The sequence below is a fragment of the Cylas formicarius genome, unplaced genomic scaffold (assembly GCF_029955315.1).
Source record: "Cylas formicarius isolate icCylForm1 unplaced genomic scaffold, icCylForm1.1 PGA_scaffold_7__23_contigs__length_41026272, whole genome shotgun sequence".
Lineage (NCBI taxonomy): Eukaryota > Metazoa > Arthropoda > Insecta > Coleoptera > Brentidae > Cylas > Cylas formicarius.
This window is the reverse complement of record NW_026844352.1, coordinates 40,145,385-40,167,488: the sequence shown is the minus strand read 5'-3', so window position 1 is coordinate 40,167,488 and position 22,104 is coordinate 40,145,385. Positions and strand designations below refer to the sequence as shown.

Here is a 22,104-nt window from a genome sequence, read left to right as displayed (position 1 = left end):
TTGCCCGGCATTTTATCCCTTAGCGTCCCAGTAGGAGAAGCACTGCCGCTATAGGAATATACAAATTTTAATGACAAAACTTGGACAATCCGTTGCTAATGTTTATCGAAACGAGTTAAACCTACCGTGGACAAAGCTAGCAAGGTTTGAAAAAGGTGATCACAGACGATAATGCACGTAGACAAAAAAATGCCACTGATGTCACGAACTATACGTTTTTAGGGAGTAAAATGAAACCCAAAACTCCTAAGGAAACATTTTACTATAATTTTAGACTTGCCCGGTATGTTATCCCTTAGAGTCCCAGTAGGAGAAGCACTGCTGCTATAGGAATATACAAATTTTGAAGAGAAAACTTTGCAATAGGTTGCTAATGTTCGATCAAAGGAGTTAAGGCTATCGTGGACAAAGCTAGCAAGGTTAGAAAAAGCTGATTACAAACGATAATGCATGTAGACAAGGAAAATGGTACTGAAGTCACGAGCAATTCTTATTTAGGAAGGAAAATGAAACGCAAAACTCTTAAGGGCTTACTAACAAGAAACTCATCCCCAGAGAAAAATCTACAGAAAAAGAAGAACGATATCGTCAAAGTTTCGAAACATTTTACTCAAATTTAGACTTTCCCGGTATATTATTCCTTAGCATCCCAGTGGGAGAGGTCCTGCCGCAAAAAGAATGTCCAAAATTTAAAGAAAAAAGCTACACTATCCGTTTGCTGAGATTTACAACACTAACCAAGGATGTTAAAGCTATCGTGGACAAAGCTAGCAAGGTTTGAAAAAGCTGATGACAAACGATAATGCACGTAGACAAGGAAAATGGCACTGACGTCAAGAACAATCGAAGAAGAAGACCGTTAGAAGGCGCTGCTGTTAAAAGGAAATCTTTCACCAAATTCAAAAAGTTTGATTCATTTTAAATATTGCTTTGTCAAAATTTTTAGGCAAGAAAGGACTATTTTTGAACTTGCGTCAGTAATAGTACCAAACTTTAGACGTTAGACTATATTTTCCATCCGTATAAAAAACGCAATCATACGTATCGTACGTACGTATTATTAGAAATTTAGCGGCATGTCAGCCAACGTGTTACATTTATCGTCGGTATAATCAGTCAATTCAGAACCGAATGGAATTTGTTTTTCATTTGCTCTGAAAGTGACAGCAAACGGATTCGGAGTCACTCGGCCGAAAACGTGGCTTTTTTCATACAACCGAATCGTTGCGGTTCCATAAGAACGCGCTCCGTTCGTATGTTTACGCTCATTTAGTCGGTCCCTGAAATTAATGTTTCGCGTCAGCCTAATCCTCAACTTTGATAACAAGCCCGGTGTTATATGTTGATTGTTTAAGTTAATTGCCAAAGTTGGTGACACATCTAAATAGTGCGGCGCAATTCACATCTGTTATTGGTATACGGTGGATCACGCCAGTACATTTAAGTAATTGAATTATTGTCCAAGTTTAAGGGGGGGAGATTATAAGCACGCCAGGGTAGTGAATAATCGGTCCCCTACCGTTTCGATGTTTCTTAAATATCCCGAGTCGGATGGAATGCCTGACGATCGAACTAATTCAATAGTCTTACGAAACGAACATTAAAGGCCGGTGTGTGACGACGAGGTTCGTTCTGTTTAAAAGCGGCACTTAATTGTAAATATACGCGCTTCGCCAGAATCTGCTTTTTAACCAAATATACATTTTCATAGCTTATCGGACATTAAAACTGTAACTATTTAAAAATCCACTTTCTTGGATTGATAGTAAGTTGTTCTTCCATTTTTCAAACAGATTCCAATCAAAATCGGCTCCTCCGACACATATCGAACCTAAAACCGCATCAAAACTGCAGATATCAGATATCAGCTCAGACTATCATTTTTTGATCCAAACCTTTTGTTGCCAATATGTTTCAAATGCTAGTCAAAATTGGCGTCTTCGGACATTAAAGTAACGCACACCTTTAAAAACCATTAGATATTGACGTAACACCCCCTTTCTGAGTCAAATAGTTGCCGATTTCCATAAGATCTTAGTCAGAATCTGCTTTTTCGCCTGTTATTGTACCCAAATCTACCTTAGAAATGCAGATATGTACTGAAAACCCCTCCTTTTGGGACAAATAATTGGTTTTCGCCCTTGGTTTACGGCAGATTATAACCAAAACAGATATTTCCATAACTTAGCATACTTAAATCTAAATTAAAACTGAATTTAACTACTTAAAAATTCACTTTCTTGGATTGATAGTAGGTTTTTAAACAGATTCCAGTCAAAATCGGGTTCTCCGACATATATCGTACCTAAAACCGCATCAAATCTGCAAATATCAGCTTAAACTATCATTTTTTGATACAAACAGTTACATATTCATGTCAATATCTTTCAAATACTAGTCAACATCGGCGTCTTCGGGCTTTATAGTAACGAAAACCGTGATATCGACGTAAAACTCCTTTTCGGCTTTTTCGAATCTTATTGCACCGAAACATAACCTAGAAACAACGAAACTCATATCCGAATCAGCGACGAAAAAAAGCATTTTTGGTTTTTTTGTCTGTATGTCGGTTCTCTGTTCTCTGTTGTCTGTTCTCTGTAGACAGGGCTTTAATTAGCGATAACTTTCAAACGGTTTGCCAGACCGCCTTCCAATTTGGCTCCTCTTAAGCAGTCCATGACAAGAATCGTAAACCTAATAGGATTGCCCAATCCCATAAGACATACGGCCGCCAAAATTATCGATCGCACGTGGTCGCTTGTGACGTAAGCGAAGTCCTCCAACGGTTTTTGTGTATTCTGTGTTGAAGACGTATTAAACCGTTGTATTTTGTGTTCGTTGAACAATTAAAATGATTTAAACTAGTGAGTAGTGCGCTTATGTTTGTGTCAATTGTATTTCTGTAAAAAAAAATACTTAAAATACTTAAAAATTGTATGTGCTTGAGTGGCGAGAACTGAGAAAAACAGTATTTTTAACCTTAAACAAAGACGTAAAAATTTTGTGTTCGTGCTGCTTATTTGCGGTGTTATTAATTAGGAGGTAGGCTCAAAGTATTACACATAAAGGTAAGAAATTCATTTCCTTTACCTTTTTCAGTGAGATAAGTCACATCAAAAAATAGTTAGGAACGAAATGTGCCATGTGTGGGTACAATAACAACTATTTTGATGAAAAAGCAAGTTCTCGAAAATGTAATTTCCCAAAGGGAAAGATCTAGTATCCCGAACTATTCGGAACGAGTGGATAGTTCGATGCAGAAAAGAGAACAACCTTAATCCAGATAAAACCTATGTCTGCTCCGTTCATTTTAATGAAAATGATTACGAAAAAGACTTAACAAAATTTACCAGAAAATTTAAATTTTAAGTTTACCTTTAAAAAGGATTCTTAAAGAAACTGCTGTTCCCACCCTACTATTAATTAACCAGAAGCCACCAACAGAAGCAGGATTATCTATATCAAACAGACTTCATTCCAAAAATGCCAAAGGTATTGTCTGAGCTTTTAGCAACAACTTCGAATGCCACAAGTGAAATTCTAGTGAAAAATCCATGCCAGAACCCCGACCAGAACCCACCTGATTGTGATTCGTTTCGAAAAGAGCAAGGAGTGGTAAAAAACTTAGCAATAAAAATATAACATTAGTTTTGGTTAGAAAATCTACCCGCAGAAAAAAATTATAAAGTATGGCAAAATTGTAAAATAAAGATTTAAGTATATGTAGTAATATATATTTTTTATATTATAGACATACGAGGGTACAGCCCCGCTACAGAAAAAATTACATTCTTTGAAACTCTAAAGGAAGAAATTGAAAAAGTGAAAACTAAACAAGAAATAATAATAGCTGGGGACTTTAACGGAAGGACGGGAAATAAAGCACATAACAAAACAGTAGGCCATTTCGGGGAGGACACAATTAATGACAATGGTGAAAGATTAATTGAAATTTGCGAATTAAACGACTTAAAAATTACCAACGGCTTCTATAAACATAAAGACATCCACAAATACACCTGGATACAAGAAACTAGGAATCTAAGATCCATAATCCTAGATTACATAGTTGTTAGGATAACTACAACAATTAAGATACAGGATGTAAGAGTTAAAAGAAGCGCTGAATGTGGAACCGATCATCGACTAGTAGTTGCGTAGATGCACTTTCCTTGGTATGGAGTAGCAAAGAAAAACAAAGAAGAGATAGCAAAACAAGAACAACAAAAAGACAACCAAAACAACCAGGAAATAAAAGAGAAAAGATTTAAAATTCAACTCCTAGAGGAAGAAACAATAAGAGATTTGTACAGACGTAGACTTGATGAAAAACTAATAGAGTTCAATTTTAATAATTTAACAGACACTTACGAACACGTGAAGAAGAGCATTAAAGAGGCAGCTTATGAAGCATTAGGAGAGGAAGACGGAAAGAACAAAAAATATACAGAAGAACTTAGTGAGGAAGCTATTGCAGCTATTCAGGAAAAAAAGCGCTTACACCAAAAATGGCTCTGTACAAATTCGGGAGAAGACCTACAGAAATATAAGGACAAAAACAGAGAAACAAAAAAACTAATTAGAAAAGAAAAAAATGAAAAATGGGATAGACTCTGCCAAAACATACAACAGTATACAGGAGGTACAAGATGCTCGGAATCATGGAGAACAATAAGATCTGTCAGATCAAATACCAAAGAGAAAGTCAATATACAGTTTACCAAAGAAACCGAATGGGAAAATTATTATCAACAACTACTAACGGAGACACGACCACAATTCTGGCAACAACTAACATACCAAATACAACCTAACAACAATCTAAAGCATGTAACAATAGAAGAAAAAGAAATAATAAAAGCCATTAAAGAATTAAAAAACAAAAAATCACCAGGGCCAGGGGGGATAGTGAATGAACTTATTAAGTATGGGTCGGACAAATTATTCAGAATATTGAAAAACATGTTTGAAAGAGCAATAAATGGAGAAACGTTACCAAGGGAGTGGAATACGGCATATATAAGCTCTATTTTCAAGAAGGGGGATCGTAGGAAGTGTACCAACTACAGAGGAATTAGCATTATATCAAGCATGGGAAGACTATATGGAACGATAATCAAAAACAAAATAGAAGACCAGATAATAGGGAAAATAGGTGAAGATCAAGCCGGTTTCACGGCAGGGAAGTCATGCGTTGATCAGATATATACGGTAAGGCAGACTATCGAAAAGAAAAAAGCTAAAAACAGAGACATCCATTTAGCATTCATAGATATAAGAAAAGCTTATGACTCTATACCCAGACAACAACTTTGGAAAGCAATGGAAGATATTGGGGTAGAAAGAGAACTAATAAAAGCCGTAGATACAATGTACAAGAACAACGAGTTGTCGGTTAAAATAGGTAATAGGTACACAAATCGATTCACAACATCAAAGGGCCTAGTACAAGGATGCCCTACATCAACAACGTTGTTTAAAATCTATCTTGAGAGGACGCTAACACAATGGAAAAGAAAATGTCAAGGTATGGGAGTCCCAGTACGCGACGACCACTTATACACCCTAAGCTTTGCCGACGACCAGGTGGTCATAGCCCAGGATGAAGACGACTTGAGTTACATGCTCAGAAAGCTGAAAGAGGAATATGAGAAGGTAGGTTTGGAAATAAACTTCGAAAAGACAGAATATCTAACAACAAAAGAAGGGGAAATCGAAGATTTAGAAATAGATGAAAACACAACCGTAAAAGCAACAGACAAATTTAAATACTTAGGGTGTATAATAACAAAAGATGGATCAACAGAAGAAGAAATCAAATCTAGACTAGGTCAGGGTAGAACATGTATAAAACAACTGAACTCCATTATATGGAACAAGAAATTAACAAAGAAAACAAAAACAACAATATTTAAGACAATTGTAGAAAGTATAATTACATACGGAGCAGAAACCTGGCTATTGAACAAAAAGAACAAATCTAAAGTAACCGCCGTCGAAATGGAATATTGGAGAAGGTGTTGCCAACGAACACGCATGGATAGAATACGTAACGCAGAACTCAAGAGGCAAATGAATGTAGAAAAAGACTTATTAACTACAATAGCAGAAAAACAGCTTAAATGGTATGGTCATGTCAGACGAAGTGACGATAGACGGTGGATAAAGAAAATCACAGAGTGGAGCCCTATGGGACGTAGAAAGAGAGGAAGACCCAGAAGATCGTGGAGGGATGAAATAGATGAAGCCATGGAGGAAAGGGGGTTGGAAGACGGAGATTGGAATGACAAAGATGAATGGAGAGTCTGGTTGAGAGAGGGAAAACGGCGCGAGCTGTAACAAACCCCATATATATATATATATATATATATATATATATATATATATATATATATATATATATATATATATATATATATATATATATATATATATATATATATATATATACATACGAGGGTACATATAAATACATATCATTATTTACCATCACAGATTTGGCGGATTAAGCAATCCTATTAGGTTTACGATTCTTGGTGAGACACATAAACCAATAAAAAATGGCCGCGATCGGACCCCGGCGACTATCTTCTTTTTTTTGTTTTTCGATTTTCCGCTGTTTTTTGGACATTCCTGTTAATTAAATCGTCTCTAACACTATGAAAAATTTCTAGGAGAAAAAAAGTCAGGGGGCTCAAAAACGCCCTGACATATCACGATATAGTTTTCGATTTTTCACTTCTCTCGAAAATCGAGCCAGTAACCCACAGCTTTTCTGTGTTGGGGTTTATTCAGCTGCGTGTCATCCCAGAAATGCACTATCGATGCTTTTGCCGCTGAATAAGTGATAAAGTGGGAAATTAAATTTTCCCCTTTAGTCAAAGTGATTGTTTTAAATTAGGTTAAGCCGAATCACTATACGGGAAGTTTCGGGAACTTTAATAAAAGTTTAATACCAGATGATTCAATTAACGCCATGGTTTACAATCGGATCCCGACTAGGAAAGGAAATTAAGGCCGCGGCAACTTTCGATGCTTTGGAACGCGAGCGTGAGCGTGTAAAGTTCAAATGGTTAGACAAATCGCGTAAGTAAGGTCAAGAACCAAAAGTATGGGCATGAATTTAGGTGGAACGTGTAGATAGCTTTCTTCCCAACATATATATTCGCGATAACTGGTGATAATAAAGCCTTTACAAAAAAAAATACAGTACCAACTTACCATAAGATGATTTGATTCGAAATTCTCTAATTAAATATCTAATGTAATGGTATTTAAATGTTCATTGAATTAGGTACAAAGATGTCAGTTTCCCCTGAATAGTGGCAACAATTCAAATTATATTAGAACAAAAAATGTTCAGATTTTCACAGTTCTTAATGCTTTGTGACAGCTGTTTCGGCAACACCGTGGCTACTATATATAAAAACAGGCAAAATAGATTTTTAATTGCAGCCATATGGTTATAAATTTAAATCTAACAACGGAGACGCATTTAAATCCAATTCGTCATTAGGTAATAAATTCGAATAACTGATTTTGTTAATTTCCATAGCTTCCAACAAATTCAGTTTTTTGCTTTTTGAATGATTATGTAAAATATAATAAAATGTTTTGTGTTACATGGATTTTCATCAAGTAAAAGCCACCTCAGTCCGATTTTTGAAAGAAGCTGAAAACGGTTTCCTGACTATTTTGTATTTTACACTATTATTACGATGCCGCAAACATTTGGTTTTTCAACAAGTGCTTACACAAAGGAGTACATCCCAAATGTATGAAACTAAAAACCAACAACAACAGTCCTGCTGCAAAAAAAAGCCCAACTTCAAGGCCAGACAAAATGGTTGAAAGAAGAAAGAAGGCATCAACACAAGAGAAGAGATATACATTGGATGTTTGTGAAGGTAATACATTCTGAATTATCTCATAGACTTAATCCCATAGAAATTGACTTATTAGACAATAGAACACGAACTGACATACCAAACATTAATCACAAAAAGTATCTAAGACAAAAATCCAAGTTAGACAATTTAATCTCAAACTTCTCAAATCGTGAACTTTACAATAGTACATTCTCTGAGAAAGAGTCCGAATTGCTGAAAAGGGGTTTCAACTTTAAACTACTCAAACAAAACAGTTTCTTAATCCACATATATACCAAAGTATACAATATGATCCCATCGAATTATATCAAAAACAAATCAAGACAGTAATTACCGTGTCATCACTTTTTAATGACAAGGATAAATACCAACAAATAATCGTGAACCCTCAACCTCCAAATTTATATTATTTAATTAAATTACACAAACTGCATATACCAATAAGGCCTATAGTTTCTTTTGTAACAGCATGGTCAGTTAAATCTTCAACGAGTTTAATTAAAATTTTAAACCTTTAAAGCCTTTAAACCTAGATATGCTATCAAAAATTCATTCGAATTAATTAACAAGGTTAAAGACATAAAAATTCCTCTGAGGCAATTCCAGTTTCGTTTGATGTTCAAAACTTGTTTCCTAGCATCCCACCAACTGACGTAATAAACGTAATAGACAATATGCTCATGCAGAGACAAGTTAAGCCTATCATAAACCAAGATAGTTTAATACAGAACAAGTTAGATTTTTTCATTTTCCATAAACCCTCACACACGGACACAATAATAAATAATAACTCAAATCACCCTTACACACACAAAATATCTGCCTTTTATGTTTTTATCAACGTACTACTTAATGTACCACTTTTTACAGAAAATTTTGAAAAATAGTTAAATAACATAAAACAAATAAAACAATGGTTACGATCCCTTTTTGATAAATAAGATTATAATTAAAAAGCAGTTTCAAATAACCCTGAACTCTATCTATCCCATATTAAACACCGAAAACAAAAACAAAAAAATACATGGGGGAACCTAGCAAGAAAATTTCGAAACGTCTATCTAAATTTGGTATTAATATTGCTTTTAAAACTGAAAATACTATAAAAATACTAAAAACTAATAAAACTAAATTACGAAAAACTCAAAAATCCGGAGTCTACAAGTTGAAATGTGGATCTTGACCCAAAATTTACATCGGACAAATAGGGAGAACATTGAAGAAAGGCATTGACGAACATAAAAAGGCGTATAAAAATAAAAGTTCGGATTCTAACTATACCATTCATTTAAATTCGGAACTGCACAGCTTTGACGAAAACTAAAACTAAAATTCTTGGGTGTGGAAACTATTACGATGAACTAAAAGACATATAAATGAATACATAAAGATTAACTCGATAAAAATGGAAGAAGGAACAAAATACTTTAAGAATCTCTTCAAGAGAAAATAATGCTTAAGACAAAACAGAAACAATGGGCTCAAAATTGATAATAACAGAAAACCACGTGAAAAACGCAATACGAGAACTGAAAAAACGCCAGGAGAAAACACGATGACAAACGAAAAAATGAAATATGGAGGACCAAAACTAATAAAGGAAATAACAAAAATTTCCAATAAAATAATTAAAGAAGAAAAGATACCTCTAGAGTGGAATAAAAGTTTGACCACATAAATATTTAAAAAAGGAGACAAGAACAAGCCATCAAACTATAGCCGAACAACCGAGAGCAACAATTCCGATATGCGACGAACGGCAAGGTTTTAGAAACAACAGATCAACAACAGATCCAATTTTATAATTCCAATAGAATAGCCAGTAGAATACAACAACCCTATCTTCATAGGTTTCGTGGACCTAACAACAGCGTTTGATAAAATACGACGTAATGACATAGTATACTTACTTAAAGAAAAAAATGTATCTCCGAAAAAGATAAGAATCAAAGAGGAACTCAATTACAACTGCTCCACTAAAATAAAAGCTGAGGGAAAGGTATAAGAAGAAATAAAATAATACAAGGAGACAGCTTAAGTCCGTTTTTATTTAACCTGATTATGAACAAAATGATACGCGGATACCTAATAGCGAAGACAGCCTACGGAGAATGTTACACATATTTAATAAAACCGTAAAAGAATACAATATAGCAATATCAGCAGAAAACCAATAAGATGTAAGCTGGAGTTAGAAGAGACAATCATAAAGCAAGGAATGTCATCCAGATAATTAGAAGTAGATGTAACAAGCCACCGAGATATTTACCAAGAGACGATATACCAAGTAAGGAAAGCAGCAGCCACAGCAGGAATAGAAACGAAAACATGTATAAGACCAATATTTACCTATGCCGTAGAAACCAGAGCCGATACAAAGAAAACAAAACAAGGGCAAGGGCATAATAGGAAAGACTTGACGAGACCACGTCAGAAACGAAGATATCCGGCAACAATGTAATATTCAAGATATAGTAAGTTGGCGACGAGAGAGAAGAAATATAGAAAGATAGCTGGTCTTCAGAATCACAAATAAGATTAAATAGTAGCCAGTAAACACAAGGCATTGGCCTTAACGTAGGAAAAAGAAGAAGAAGAAGAAAATACGAATGACTTATTTGCCAAATAGACATACGAAGAATTTTGTACAACAAATCACAAACTATCCAAAACTAACCGAAACATTTAGCTATAGCTGTATTTAATAGACTTTCACTTGCTCAAGGACGCGTCTATAACATCTTCAAAAAGTTATATTACCGAACTGTTTTTAAAAGTTTTAGATTATTTGAACCTGTTTGACGTTAAAAAATAAACCGATATTCTATCGATCATATTTCGATACGGAAGAGTTATATTGGGTAAATGTTTTTTTTTTCTATGTATTTGTAATGTAGTGTAAAATTTCCTACTTCTGCGGATTTTATTTGCATGCATAATAGAGTTCCATAATTAAAAGAGAATTACTTTCTCAAAAATTCGGGTAAAAAAATTAATGTTTTGTTTTCCTTGGGAATCGATCGGCCGCGTACGCCACTGTGCGAACCGAGATCTTGTCCGCGATAAAGAACGCGGTTTAATAGATTTCGGGGCTTAGTTTAAGGGCGCGGCCGATATTAAACCCTGATAATGACGGTCATAATCAAAACTTTATATTTCGGTAGTTTCCTGTACGTGATTAATAGACGGCCGCCACTTTATTCGGATTTCGTCGTTCGGAGGCGTCACGTCCTCAAATTAATAGCCTTAAATATACCGTGGAGGGCGAGAATTGAAAGATAAAACCGAATTACGGAACACGGCCCTATTTAACTATGCGGCGGGGACTTAAGTGTCGGCTCGGAGGCTTAACTAATAAGAGTCTCCTTCGAGAGGCGGTTTACTTAATTTTTCCGCCGAATTACAGATATACGTGGCCTGGAAGCTAATTCCAAAAGGGTTTTTACAGTACACTCGTTAGATTCTTATTTAAAACGGGTTTATCCTGGCTGACATACCTGTAACATAATAATTTTAGATGGATTGAATAGCTAAATAAGTGCTCAACAACCCATTCAAACCCCCACCTCAATACCATTGTTCTGACCTAAAATATAAACAAAAACCTAACGCTCAAAAAAAAAGTTGAATTTATGGGAAACAAAACAAAAATATTTCAAGCAGAGATTTTCCAAAAAGCCTATTTTCTAGTTCCTCACATGATCTAAATTCATCGAATATAGGTGTGTGAGTGTACCCAATCTGACCTTTCTTCCATTTGACAGTAGCAGGGTCGATTGCAGAAAACGTACGTCTTCTTTTGAATTCCAGGGTTTCAATTACAGGACTGTTCAAGGACAGCTGTATCATTCGGTGTATGTAACTCGACGCACAAGATATTCTGGTTAATTTCTACGTAGAATCACTCTATACTAAAGTTCCTATTCCTGAAACTCTCACCATCATTTCAGATATATTAAAATCTGAGAATCTGGAACCAAACCTTCTCACCTCTAACGATCAAATTTTTGAACAAATGTCGGGAACTGCTATGGGTTCCCCACTATCACCGCTCATCGCGAATATATTTATGGAAGCCTTTGAGATGAAAGCTTTCGACACCTTTTCATTATAGATCTCATTATTTACGTCGTTCCTTGCCTATTCTCACTTCTAGGTTTCTCCAGACCTAGAATCACCCAGTAAGGAACTCATATAAGCACAACTTTGATTCCACGAGTGGTTTTTTGCCTTGTCTGAGACATTCTTTGTAAACCTGTATTATTGGCTGTCTTCTGCTGCATCTTTCTTGCTTAGCCTTCTCTGATATAAGAATTTATTTAATTTCGTAAGTTTTTTTAAATCTTCTAGAGTTCCTAGGGCCGCATCTTTGAGTTTTTCTTTCAATTTATCATCCGAGATACAAGATTTACAATAAAGTAGTTGGAGCAAATCAAAAAAATGCAATATAAATTAGATAAGTAGTCTACTTACACAGGTAAATTGTAATAAGAACATAAAAAAGACAAGAAGGAGCGCAGATAAAAGGCAAGTCGTGTGTTAGATCAAGTCTGATGTATGTATGTAGTTGGCAACAGTATAAAAGCAATTAGCAAGTTTTAATTTTTTTTTCAGAAGACATTAGATTTAATGATCTAACATTTGTTTTAAAATATTATGTAAGTCATAATGAAGACTATTGTCTATCGATATTTTGGTTGTGGTTTCAGTAGATTTTTTTCAAATCAACTCACATAATTATGATTATCTGCATTTTTAGGAACGGTTCATGATTTTTGTGAATATCGACGAGCTGTTGATACACCCATACATATGATATGATATATAACCCCTTAAAAATTCAAGACTCTTCTCAAATGAGCGATTAGATATTTTACAAATTTACAATTTTACAATCAATTTCTCAAGCAAGACCAGAATCAAGTTTGGTTTTTACTTTTTTCTTATATGTTGCGACCAATTTAACCTGTTATCAATTACAACACCAAGTAAGACAACTTAACTACCATCAACAGTTGCTTGAGACAGACAATTTTCTAGTTGCTCGGTATTTTCTATTAACTAGTTTTCATTTTTCCCATAGGTTAGGCCTGTCGTATCGTCGAAACACATACTTGAATAGGGAGATGAATAAGTTGACAACATTAAAGTAGATGACGAATAACTAAAGAGGTCTTTGCAGGCTGAGTCTCATTTCTTCAATTTTCTTAATACTTTTCCATTCATAGTCCATTCGTGCTAATTTTGAGTTTTCGTTATTCTCATTGCTTCTACTTCCTCATTGATAGCAGCAGCGTTGTGTTCTAAAGATTCTAGCGTCGGATGAATCTCGTTATATTATTATGTATGTATTTCTGACAGATTTCTGTAAGTCTTAATCCAGTATCATTTTCTGTAACTTCTTCAGTAGATGCCTAAAGAGGGTTTGCACGAACATCACCTCAAAACACATTGCGGTTATGTTCGTCCAAACCCTCTTTAGGCATCTACTTTCTTCGGATCTTCCTACAATTTTCGCAATACCTCGCGATTTTCGAAAAATTCAGCTTTACTACGTACACCTTCGATATTTTCGAAAGGGCGGAACTCTAACACTCGGGGGCCCTTAAAAATTCATCGGGACCCCCGATGAATTCTTTTATGCGCCGTCGGAACGATAAAGAGGGAAGCATGTGCAAATTAAGTAGATTATATATAATTTAAACGGCGTTCTGAGGTAAAAAGTCCCGTCGTATATTTCGTACGGTGTGTGTATTTTGCCACAAAAGGATTTTTAAGGATCCCGTGAAGCCGCCGTTTACCGTGAGTTATGAATACGCTCTCTGACTTTGTAATTGCGAGGCGGCCCGGTTTCTCCGGATAAAAAACGAAAAAATGGGGAGATGATAATTTGATACCCGACATCTAATCATTCCGGTTGACTTTTACGAATCTTACCCCATTTTTAATACTTTATTTATATGTTTATTAGCACGTAGACGGGCGTCGCATGAAAAATGAAAAATGTGATTTTATAATAACATACAATGAACGCGAAAATTATGGGACTTTTTAGATATCCCCATAGAAAAAAGTCCAAGGGTGTTAGGTCTGGCGACCGAACTGCCCATTCAATAAGGCCAATTCAAAGTAGCATTTAACCATTCCAGCTGGAAACTGTTATTCACACGCAACCTTATAACATAATTATTATTATTATTTGCGTTAAAGTTAAATTTTAATTAAAAATACATTTATTTAATTTTTGGTCTTACGAAAACTGTCAAATCAAATGTTTTCAAAATTGGTATGCGAACAGAACATGGAAAGACGTTTAAAAAGTGGTGTCACAATGCTTAAAATGACGTCCTGCTGTCATTTTGTCAAAAATTAGACATGTTAATCAAATGCGTACATTCCACGAAAGGCAATTTTCACTGCACCGCTTCCTACGTGTAAAACAGACCACGCATGCCGAATAATTTACAACAAAAAATAGAAAATGATAGTTAAATATGATAAATATGATAGATAAATACAAATATAAACACTAGAAATAAATCAGAAACAAATTGATCAACACAAGCTAAAGATGTCGAATTTAATAAATTTTAAATTGTTTTTTATTGTTTAAATCTATTGTTAGATGGATTTCAAATTTGATCATTATTTGTTGAATTTGATAACCTACTTTGCGCTTTTGTTGTACATATTGAAAAGCTGGTGGTTATGGAAAAATTATAATGTGCAACATCGTAATTAATTTCGTGACTCATACAAAACACCAACAAACTCACCATGAAAAACTCTTCAAAAAGTACCTGGATCTTGTTTGTTTATAAATTTTAATGGACCTTTGCGTTTTTCTTTGGCGTTTTGTGTGTTGTTAGTCTTTGACAGACAGATCGAAGATTTTGAGAGATTTCTGAGCCTGGATATAACGTTAAGAACTTTTGATATGTGGTCAATGATGTTTTGAATGACCATCGTGGCGAGTGTGGAGTTACTTTCGAACTGATTTTGGTGTTTTAGTTCCATTTCTTCGCGAAACCTATGACTTCTGGACTTATGTTAGGTCCAATTTTCTATGGATAAGAATATCTACGGTAAATAAGAACTAAAAGTTCAGATTTTCACGAAATTATATATTTTGACATGACAATTGTTTCGACAACACCGTGTCTTTATCAAATGTCTGTATCAGTGCAATTTAAATACCAAGCAAAACGTTAAAAACAACTTATTTATTTATTTATTACTTCTCTTAGATAACTGCCCTGCACTTCCCCATATTCCAAATCTACGGAATATTGAATTGCCATTTCTTCAAAACAACAAGGGCATTCCAGCCGATGGACCAGAGCGTAGTAAAATGTCTTAAGTGTCGATACAGGAATTTTTTTTTAATGGAAATGGTAGAGTCTGAAGACAAATTTTCCGTTAATATGCTAGATGCCGTCAACTTTATGATTAAAACTTGTGGGAGAATGTGAGTCAGAGCACCAAGAGGAAGAAGAATATGAAGAAGTTGATCTGGGACCACTACCAACCATTAAACAAGGCCTATCCAAAGTATGAAATTATCAATTTACACGGGAAATACAAAACTCTAAAGACTTTAACCGGAATAAATCTGCTCTTCTTGGTGGTGCCACCTATTCATATCGCTGATCGCTTAATCGACAAAAATATATGGCTAAAATAAGCCGTGAAATTTCCCGCCAAAACGTTTTAAAAGCACGCGTAAACCGATTATAATTCAAAAGGAAGCCCCAGTCCAAACAATTTACAAATCTCCCCCACCCCCCTCCGACCTTTCTTAATAGATGGGGGCGAGGGGGTGATTGATTACCGTCGAATAGAGCCCCGACTTCGCGTTCCCCCCAAAGAGACCGCCTCACTTGTTAATCGCCTCTAAAATGTCGGATATACGCATCAGATCCATAATTCCCGTAATTGATCTAGACTCCGCTCCCGTCGACAAGATTTATAAATTTCTTTCAAGAAGTCATTCATCAGCAGTTAAATGGCGAAACGGCGGGGGCGGGGGTTGCATTTTGAGTGCCCCCGTCGGCCCCGCTCCGTCGTTTTATTTATTTTGTTATCGCTTCGGACAAATGGCTCGCAGTCGGAGGTCGTTAAGTCGGCTATCCGAGTGTCACCGCCAGAAATAAGAACGTCCGAAGTATGCCGCGGTTCGTATTATAGCGGGGAAATGTTTTAAATATTTCACAGCGGCACGATGAAACGAATTATTTCCCCTTGGATACGAAAAAAAAGTTCTATTAAATGGTCCAAAGATTTCGTAATAATATATTTTTGCTTTCACGTAATCTGGGACTTTATTTGTTACTTCTGAAGATGCTGCTACGTTCTGGAACTTGCTAACGTTTCGCCAATAATCCTGCTGGCTTCTTCAGAGCCTAAATAGTTTTGTAAATAGTAGAATAAATGTTTCACGGATCGATCTGTATCTTATTTCCAATCATATTTAAACAATAGGCAGCAGTTCGTTGTTTCAGGAGTGTCATAGGGTTCAATTATTGGACCTCTGTTGTATCTCTCATACACATTTGAAATGTGTACGAGAGATACAACTGTTACACACATTTCACTCAACAAATTATGATAACGTCGAAGATAATCTTAGTTTGGATCTTAAAATTCTTTCTCAATATAGTAAAAAACACAATCTTAAGCTAAATTCTGTGATCAAAATCTTAAACTTTCAAATGAAGCAAAAAAGTTAGGAGTGATAATGGATATAGTGGCCACATTTCAGATGTATGCAAAAGGACTTCTGCATCCCTCAAAACGCTATATACAAATAAGCATATATTGAATTTTAAAGTGCAAAAAAAAACTCTGTGAGGCATGTATATTTTCTAAGATTATATACTGTCTTCCATTATACTATCCATTGCTGATAAAACCGGATTACAAAAACTGCGGAACAGCTGTGTCCGATTCATTTATACTTTGAGAAAGTATATCAGAAAAAATATTTTCCTTGAAATGTCTCAAAACTAAATACCTGTTTCAATTCTTCTTCTTTACCAACGTACCTGAAAGTTTTTTTTGACGATTTGGACGCTGCTTTAGCTATATTGCCATTAAGCTTTGCAATAATTACAATTAATATTTTGAATCCGGCTCAGTTCTAATATTTAGGAAAAATTTAAACAAACTAATATTTTGCCAATTGTATTAAGTAATTTTCTTTCATTTCATTCTTGTTTCCGTTTTATTAATAGCCTTTGAGTCGAGATAAAGCGTCTGCATCATGTGTCCCGTTATCTCAGTTGTTGTGGTTGAATACATTGCAAAACCTTCCTACTATTTTCATAAAATCGGTAATTTTGTTTTGATCTTGAAGAACGCGGAGGACGCTGAAGTTACTGACTTCTACTACTTACAAAGATATATTTTTCAATGCAAATTTATGGCGTGCTCCCTTAAAAAAACTTTTGCGAATAGAAACCTGTGAAGTGGGGACTTATTAAACAAAAATTATAAAAAATCATTAATGATGGTTTTAGCAGTTTTTGATAAACTTTTATAGACCCGAAGTCAGCTGCTCTACTTTTCTGTGTCTGTTATACAGTGGTTGGTTAGATTGGAATAAACAAAATATTTACTATTTTCTCACTGCATTTTGATCACAGTAACACTAGAAATTACTTCAAACATCCACAACGCTAAATTTCGGAATTTTATATCCCAACGTATGGCCTAAATATCACACGGCAGAGTACTGATAGCAATAAGTCACGTTGCCGTCGAAACCACCGGCGTCTATTAGAAAACCCGTCGATGCTATAAAATATCTACTGCGCAATGCATCTCCTTTAGTCGGGGGAGCCGAATTACATGTAAATTTTCTTTTGTCTCGCAGGGCGTAAAAGTTGTTCATTCGATATTCTCAATTCGCCAAAGCGTACAACAGCACAAAGAAAAGTGATGTAATCGAAAACTTCGTCTGCACGGGGTGACGAGAATTTGGTATGCCAAACTAGACCAGCAAATTCCATGTTCAGTTCTCCATATAAACACCCACTAATATGTATTCAAGTAAATCGTGTTGATTAGGAAAGCCGTAGCTACGCACATTTTTACAGTAGACATAGTAGAAGGATTCTGTTCCCCGTAAGTTATTAGGTTAGTGGGTGTTAATTATATATCACATTATGTTTTTTAGCTTAAAATATAAACGGTGTTAAAGAGATCAAAAGAATCACAGTGATGGTACACACAAGAAAGCCATTTCACGTTGACATTTTAGAAATACAAAGAAATCGTCAAACTTCCATTGTCTTTATTTAATGTTTACACAAGACTGACACGTTGTGTAAATATAAAATAAAGGCAATGGAAAGTCGACAATCTCTTAGTATTTCTACTGAATCATTGTCTACCACCTTCAAGCAAACATTGAAATTTTACACACGAGTTCAAAAGGACGATTCCTAATTTTTTTTTTTAATAAGCAAACAACCTTATTTTACTCTTTCTTGGACAAGTGACCTTCCACAGGCAACAAAATCATTGCACTAGATTTCATAAAATATCACTTATAGAAGTTTCTATCGTGATCCCTTGCCTTGGTAAATCCGTAACACTTAGGGCCACTTATTAAACATAGTTACCGAACTCTGACTAGATTATCCTCTCTAATTTCCTGGAGGGTTTCTGCTTTGGTTACGCCCGACAGCTTGTTCCGTACTCCTCACATTTACTTATCTTCTTTTAGTAGACTTGTCATTATGCCTTCCATGTTTCTTGTAGTGCCTAAAATGTCCGCTATAGATTTGACTTATTAATTTAGGAGAGAGTACAGTGGACACAACTAAGTTGTTTATTAGAATTTTCGAACAGTTTCACAAATTTTATTAGTGTTACTTCACTTGGAAGATGATTATACGAGGTGATACTCGAGTATAAAGGAGACTTTAGTGTTAGTTACATGTAATGAATTTTTTGTATTTGTTTTCGCATACAATACATTTTTCAAGATGAAAATGAAAGGAACCGTAAAAATTTATTGAATTTTCAACGCAAACAACTCTATCAGTTCGAATAGACCACAAAATGAACTATTAACTTTTATATAAACTAACTATAAACTGCTGGATTCCTCCTGCTGAGTCGGACTTGCTGACGTTTCGCCAATCATCCTGTTGGCTTCTTCAAGTTCTGAAGATGATTGGCGAAAGATTTCGACCCAGCAAAAACCGACGCAGAAATTTTGTAAAAAATATTACAGTAGCCTGTGGAAGTTTCGGTGAAAAATCTATTGTTTTTTTGAAAACTTACTCTCGAAGTCGAAGTTGCGATAACACATACGATTACGTTTTTCTAGTGCTGGAATTGAATCACAAAATGCGCGATTGTATCCGCTTCGAGCAGACTTTTGGCATATTCTACCCGATTTGAAAGTAATTAACTCCACTGAACAAATAAAACAACAACTGCAAAGAATAATGCATGAAGTACGGCTTTGGTAGTTCCCGTAGATTTTGCAGTATATGAACTTCGGAAATAAAGCGAAACAAGGTAGTTTCCGCGTCGAAGTAAAACAATTTGAGGGGACTTTTATGAGTATTTAAACTGAAACAAACATCACATCGTGCCATGACGGCGAACGAAGGGAGATGATTATAGGAAAGCAGTTTCTTCCTTTATGTTTACTTTTTCCTTTCCGTTCCGCCTTCGTTTCTACGTTTCAGGGTTTCGGTTGTCGGCAGTGTCGCTAATCGAATTTATTACGACGGCGTTATAGTCCCCACGGGACGAGCCCGAAATAATTTCGGATAAATTTAGTGATGCGGGGACCAAACGACGATACCGTCGCAATCGCACAACAGGTTTCCTTTTCCGATGGTATTTCTGTCAAACAATCCGACGTACTTCAGAACCTAAGAATAAAACCCATTAATAATCGTAACATTAACAAAATTGTGTCCCGAATTGAATTCGGTAGCAGGGGGCCAAAAATGTCAGACATCTGGCACAGGCAGATACCGTTACAGCCCATTACATGAACAGACAACGTCAGACAACGGCAAGGAAAGGCTGAATTAGGCAGAAACGGAAACCAAATCTTGCTAGCGTACATTTTGCTTACCCGAAAAGCAATTTTTACATTTACTTTTCAATGTCAATGGCATTAAAGTCTTGTAAGGAGACATATTGAATATTCGTATTTGGTATGAGAAATGATCTAACCAGATATGGTGAAATATGAGATTTACGTCTAACTCCATATATCAGTCTAAGACAGGAGTTTTGACCTTTTTTAGCGACCTAACCTAAAATTTACTTGTAACGTACTCTCTAAACTTTACCCCAGAATCTAAGACGAAATCCAAATCTTTCGAAACTTCTACAGAACAGCAGAGAATTTAACCTTGCTTTTAACATTACCAATTTGATGGTCATTTCCAAATATCATCAATGAAGATTTGTTTCGTTACTTAATTCGTTATGGCATTTATCAGAAAAAGAAAAGGCAGTAGAGTATAATCGGTATTAAGGTGGATTGGATTTAAACTTGTATTTTTGTAACGGATAGTAGGCAGCTCAGGCTCAATCAAACTGATTAAGCATAGAGAATGAATATGTTTTTTCTTTTGTACAGTCCTATAGTTCTGGTTGCTGCTAAGCTCCGAAGAAGCCAACAGAATATACGTAGTCTTCATACCTTATTTTAGGTTAGATCTTCTCTTTCATCACGATTGGGTATTTTCATTGCAGGTGAAATGGTGATCTCCAGCTACAAGTACGACGTCCAGATAGTCAGCAAATCGCTGTTCGAAGTGAAAATGACGGTCAACGTCAGAAACCTGCAGAAAGACGACATTGGGTCCTACAGATGTATATCGAAAAATTCACTCGGCGAAGTCGAGAGCAACATCAGACTTTACGGTATGATTTTTCTCGTCTACAGTGTTTATGTAAATCCCATTAAAACCAGCAAAATGTAAACACTTTTCTAGTGTTTGGTAATGTTTCATAAACATAATAGGTTGATTTATTTAAGCACAGTGTACAAAACGTCAAAACAAAATAATACGAATACGTATAAAGATAATAAGACAATGGATGAATAAAGTCACGCAGGCTTAAAATTTAAAAGTTATTTACTCGTCAGCACTGTAAAAAATACTTTACAGCTTTCTTAAAAGAATCGTTAAAACAAATCAAATCAAATTTATTGCGTGATATTTACAATAAAACAATTGTTTTCACACGTCAACTATAAAGTGTAAGACATCAAAAGATATCACAGTCTATGCATCACATATTATAATACTAATAAATAACCAAATACAACTAATCACAAGTGTAAAACACAAGAATGTACAAATCAAATTAATAAAAACGAAGTTTACAAAATTTAAATAACACTATGCCAATCCCAACCACAAACACAACCTTATCTGCCCAAAATTCATATTCCCAGAGATACCGGGACCTACTAGAAACTACGCGGGCTTATCTCTCGACGAGGAGGACTACAACGATCAGCTGGGGTCCGCCGAACGGGACCACGATGAAGAGCTGTCGAACAACGTGCTGGAGAAGAGTCGGTCGGGCTCTCCTCCGTCGAGTCAGTCGCCTCCAAGTGGAACGCACTCGTTTTCAAGGAACAACGACAACCACGTCGCTCACGACGAAACGTCGACCAATTCGGCAAATCGACCGGTCGCATTCGATCGCTTCGCGGCTCGCTCGTCGCTGCTGGTGCTCTGTTTGATGCGAATAATGTGATGAAATTCTCGGAACATTTTTGTAAGCGACAATAAGTAACTCCTTTTCGTTTGAAGCGTGGCTGTGTTTTTCGATCCCTGAAGTTTCGTTACCGTCGGGGTCGGAATCGCGGAGATTTCCGCGGTAGCAGTTCCGTATCGTATTGTAAAGCCAAATAGAAAATCACCAAGTTTATACGTTCTTCATTTTTCAAAGAAACTTCCACAGGCTACTGTAATACTTTTTACAAAACTTTCGGATTCCTCCTGCGTCGGTTTTTGCTGTGTCGAAATAAGAAGAAACCAAAATTATTGAAATGCTACGTCGATGATACTTTTGTTATTTGGCCTCATGGTCAAGAAACCCTAGTAGATTTTCTTAGACATTTAAACTCGATACACCCTAACATACGTTTTACCATTGAGTCGGAAGTTAATAATAACCTTCCATTCTTAGATATTCCTATCAATAGAAAATCACTCATTAA

General features: G+C 35.6%; 1 protein-coding gene across 1 annotated transcript in view; it reads left to right on the top strand.

The window, feature by feature from the left end:
• LOC132705152 (lachesin-like) overlaps window positions 1-21,835 on the top strand; it is a 58,568-nt gene extending 36,733 nt beyond the window's left edge. Inside the window, exons 7-8 of the mRNA XM_060675587.1 lie at window positions 20,622-20,792; window positions 21,331-21,835. Of these exons, the coding sequence (XP_060531570.1) occupies window positions 20,622-20,792; window positions 21,331-21,638 (479 nt within the window). The 3' untranslated portion in view covers window positions 21,639-21,835. The remainder of the gene's footprint in view (window positions 1-20,621; window positions 20,793-21,330) is intronic.
• Window positions 21,836-22,104: the final 269 nt, after the last annotated feature.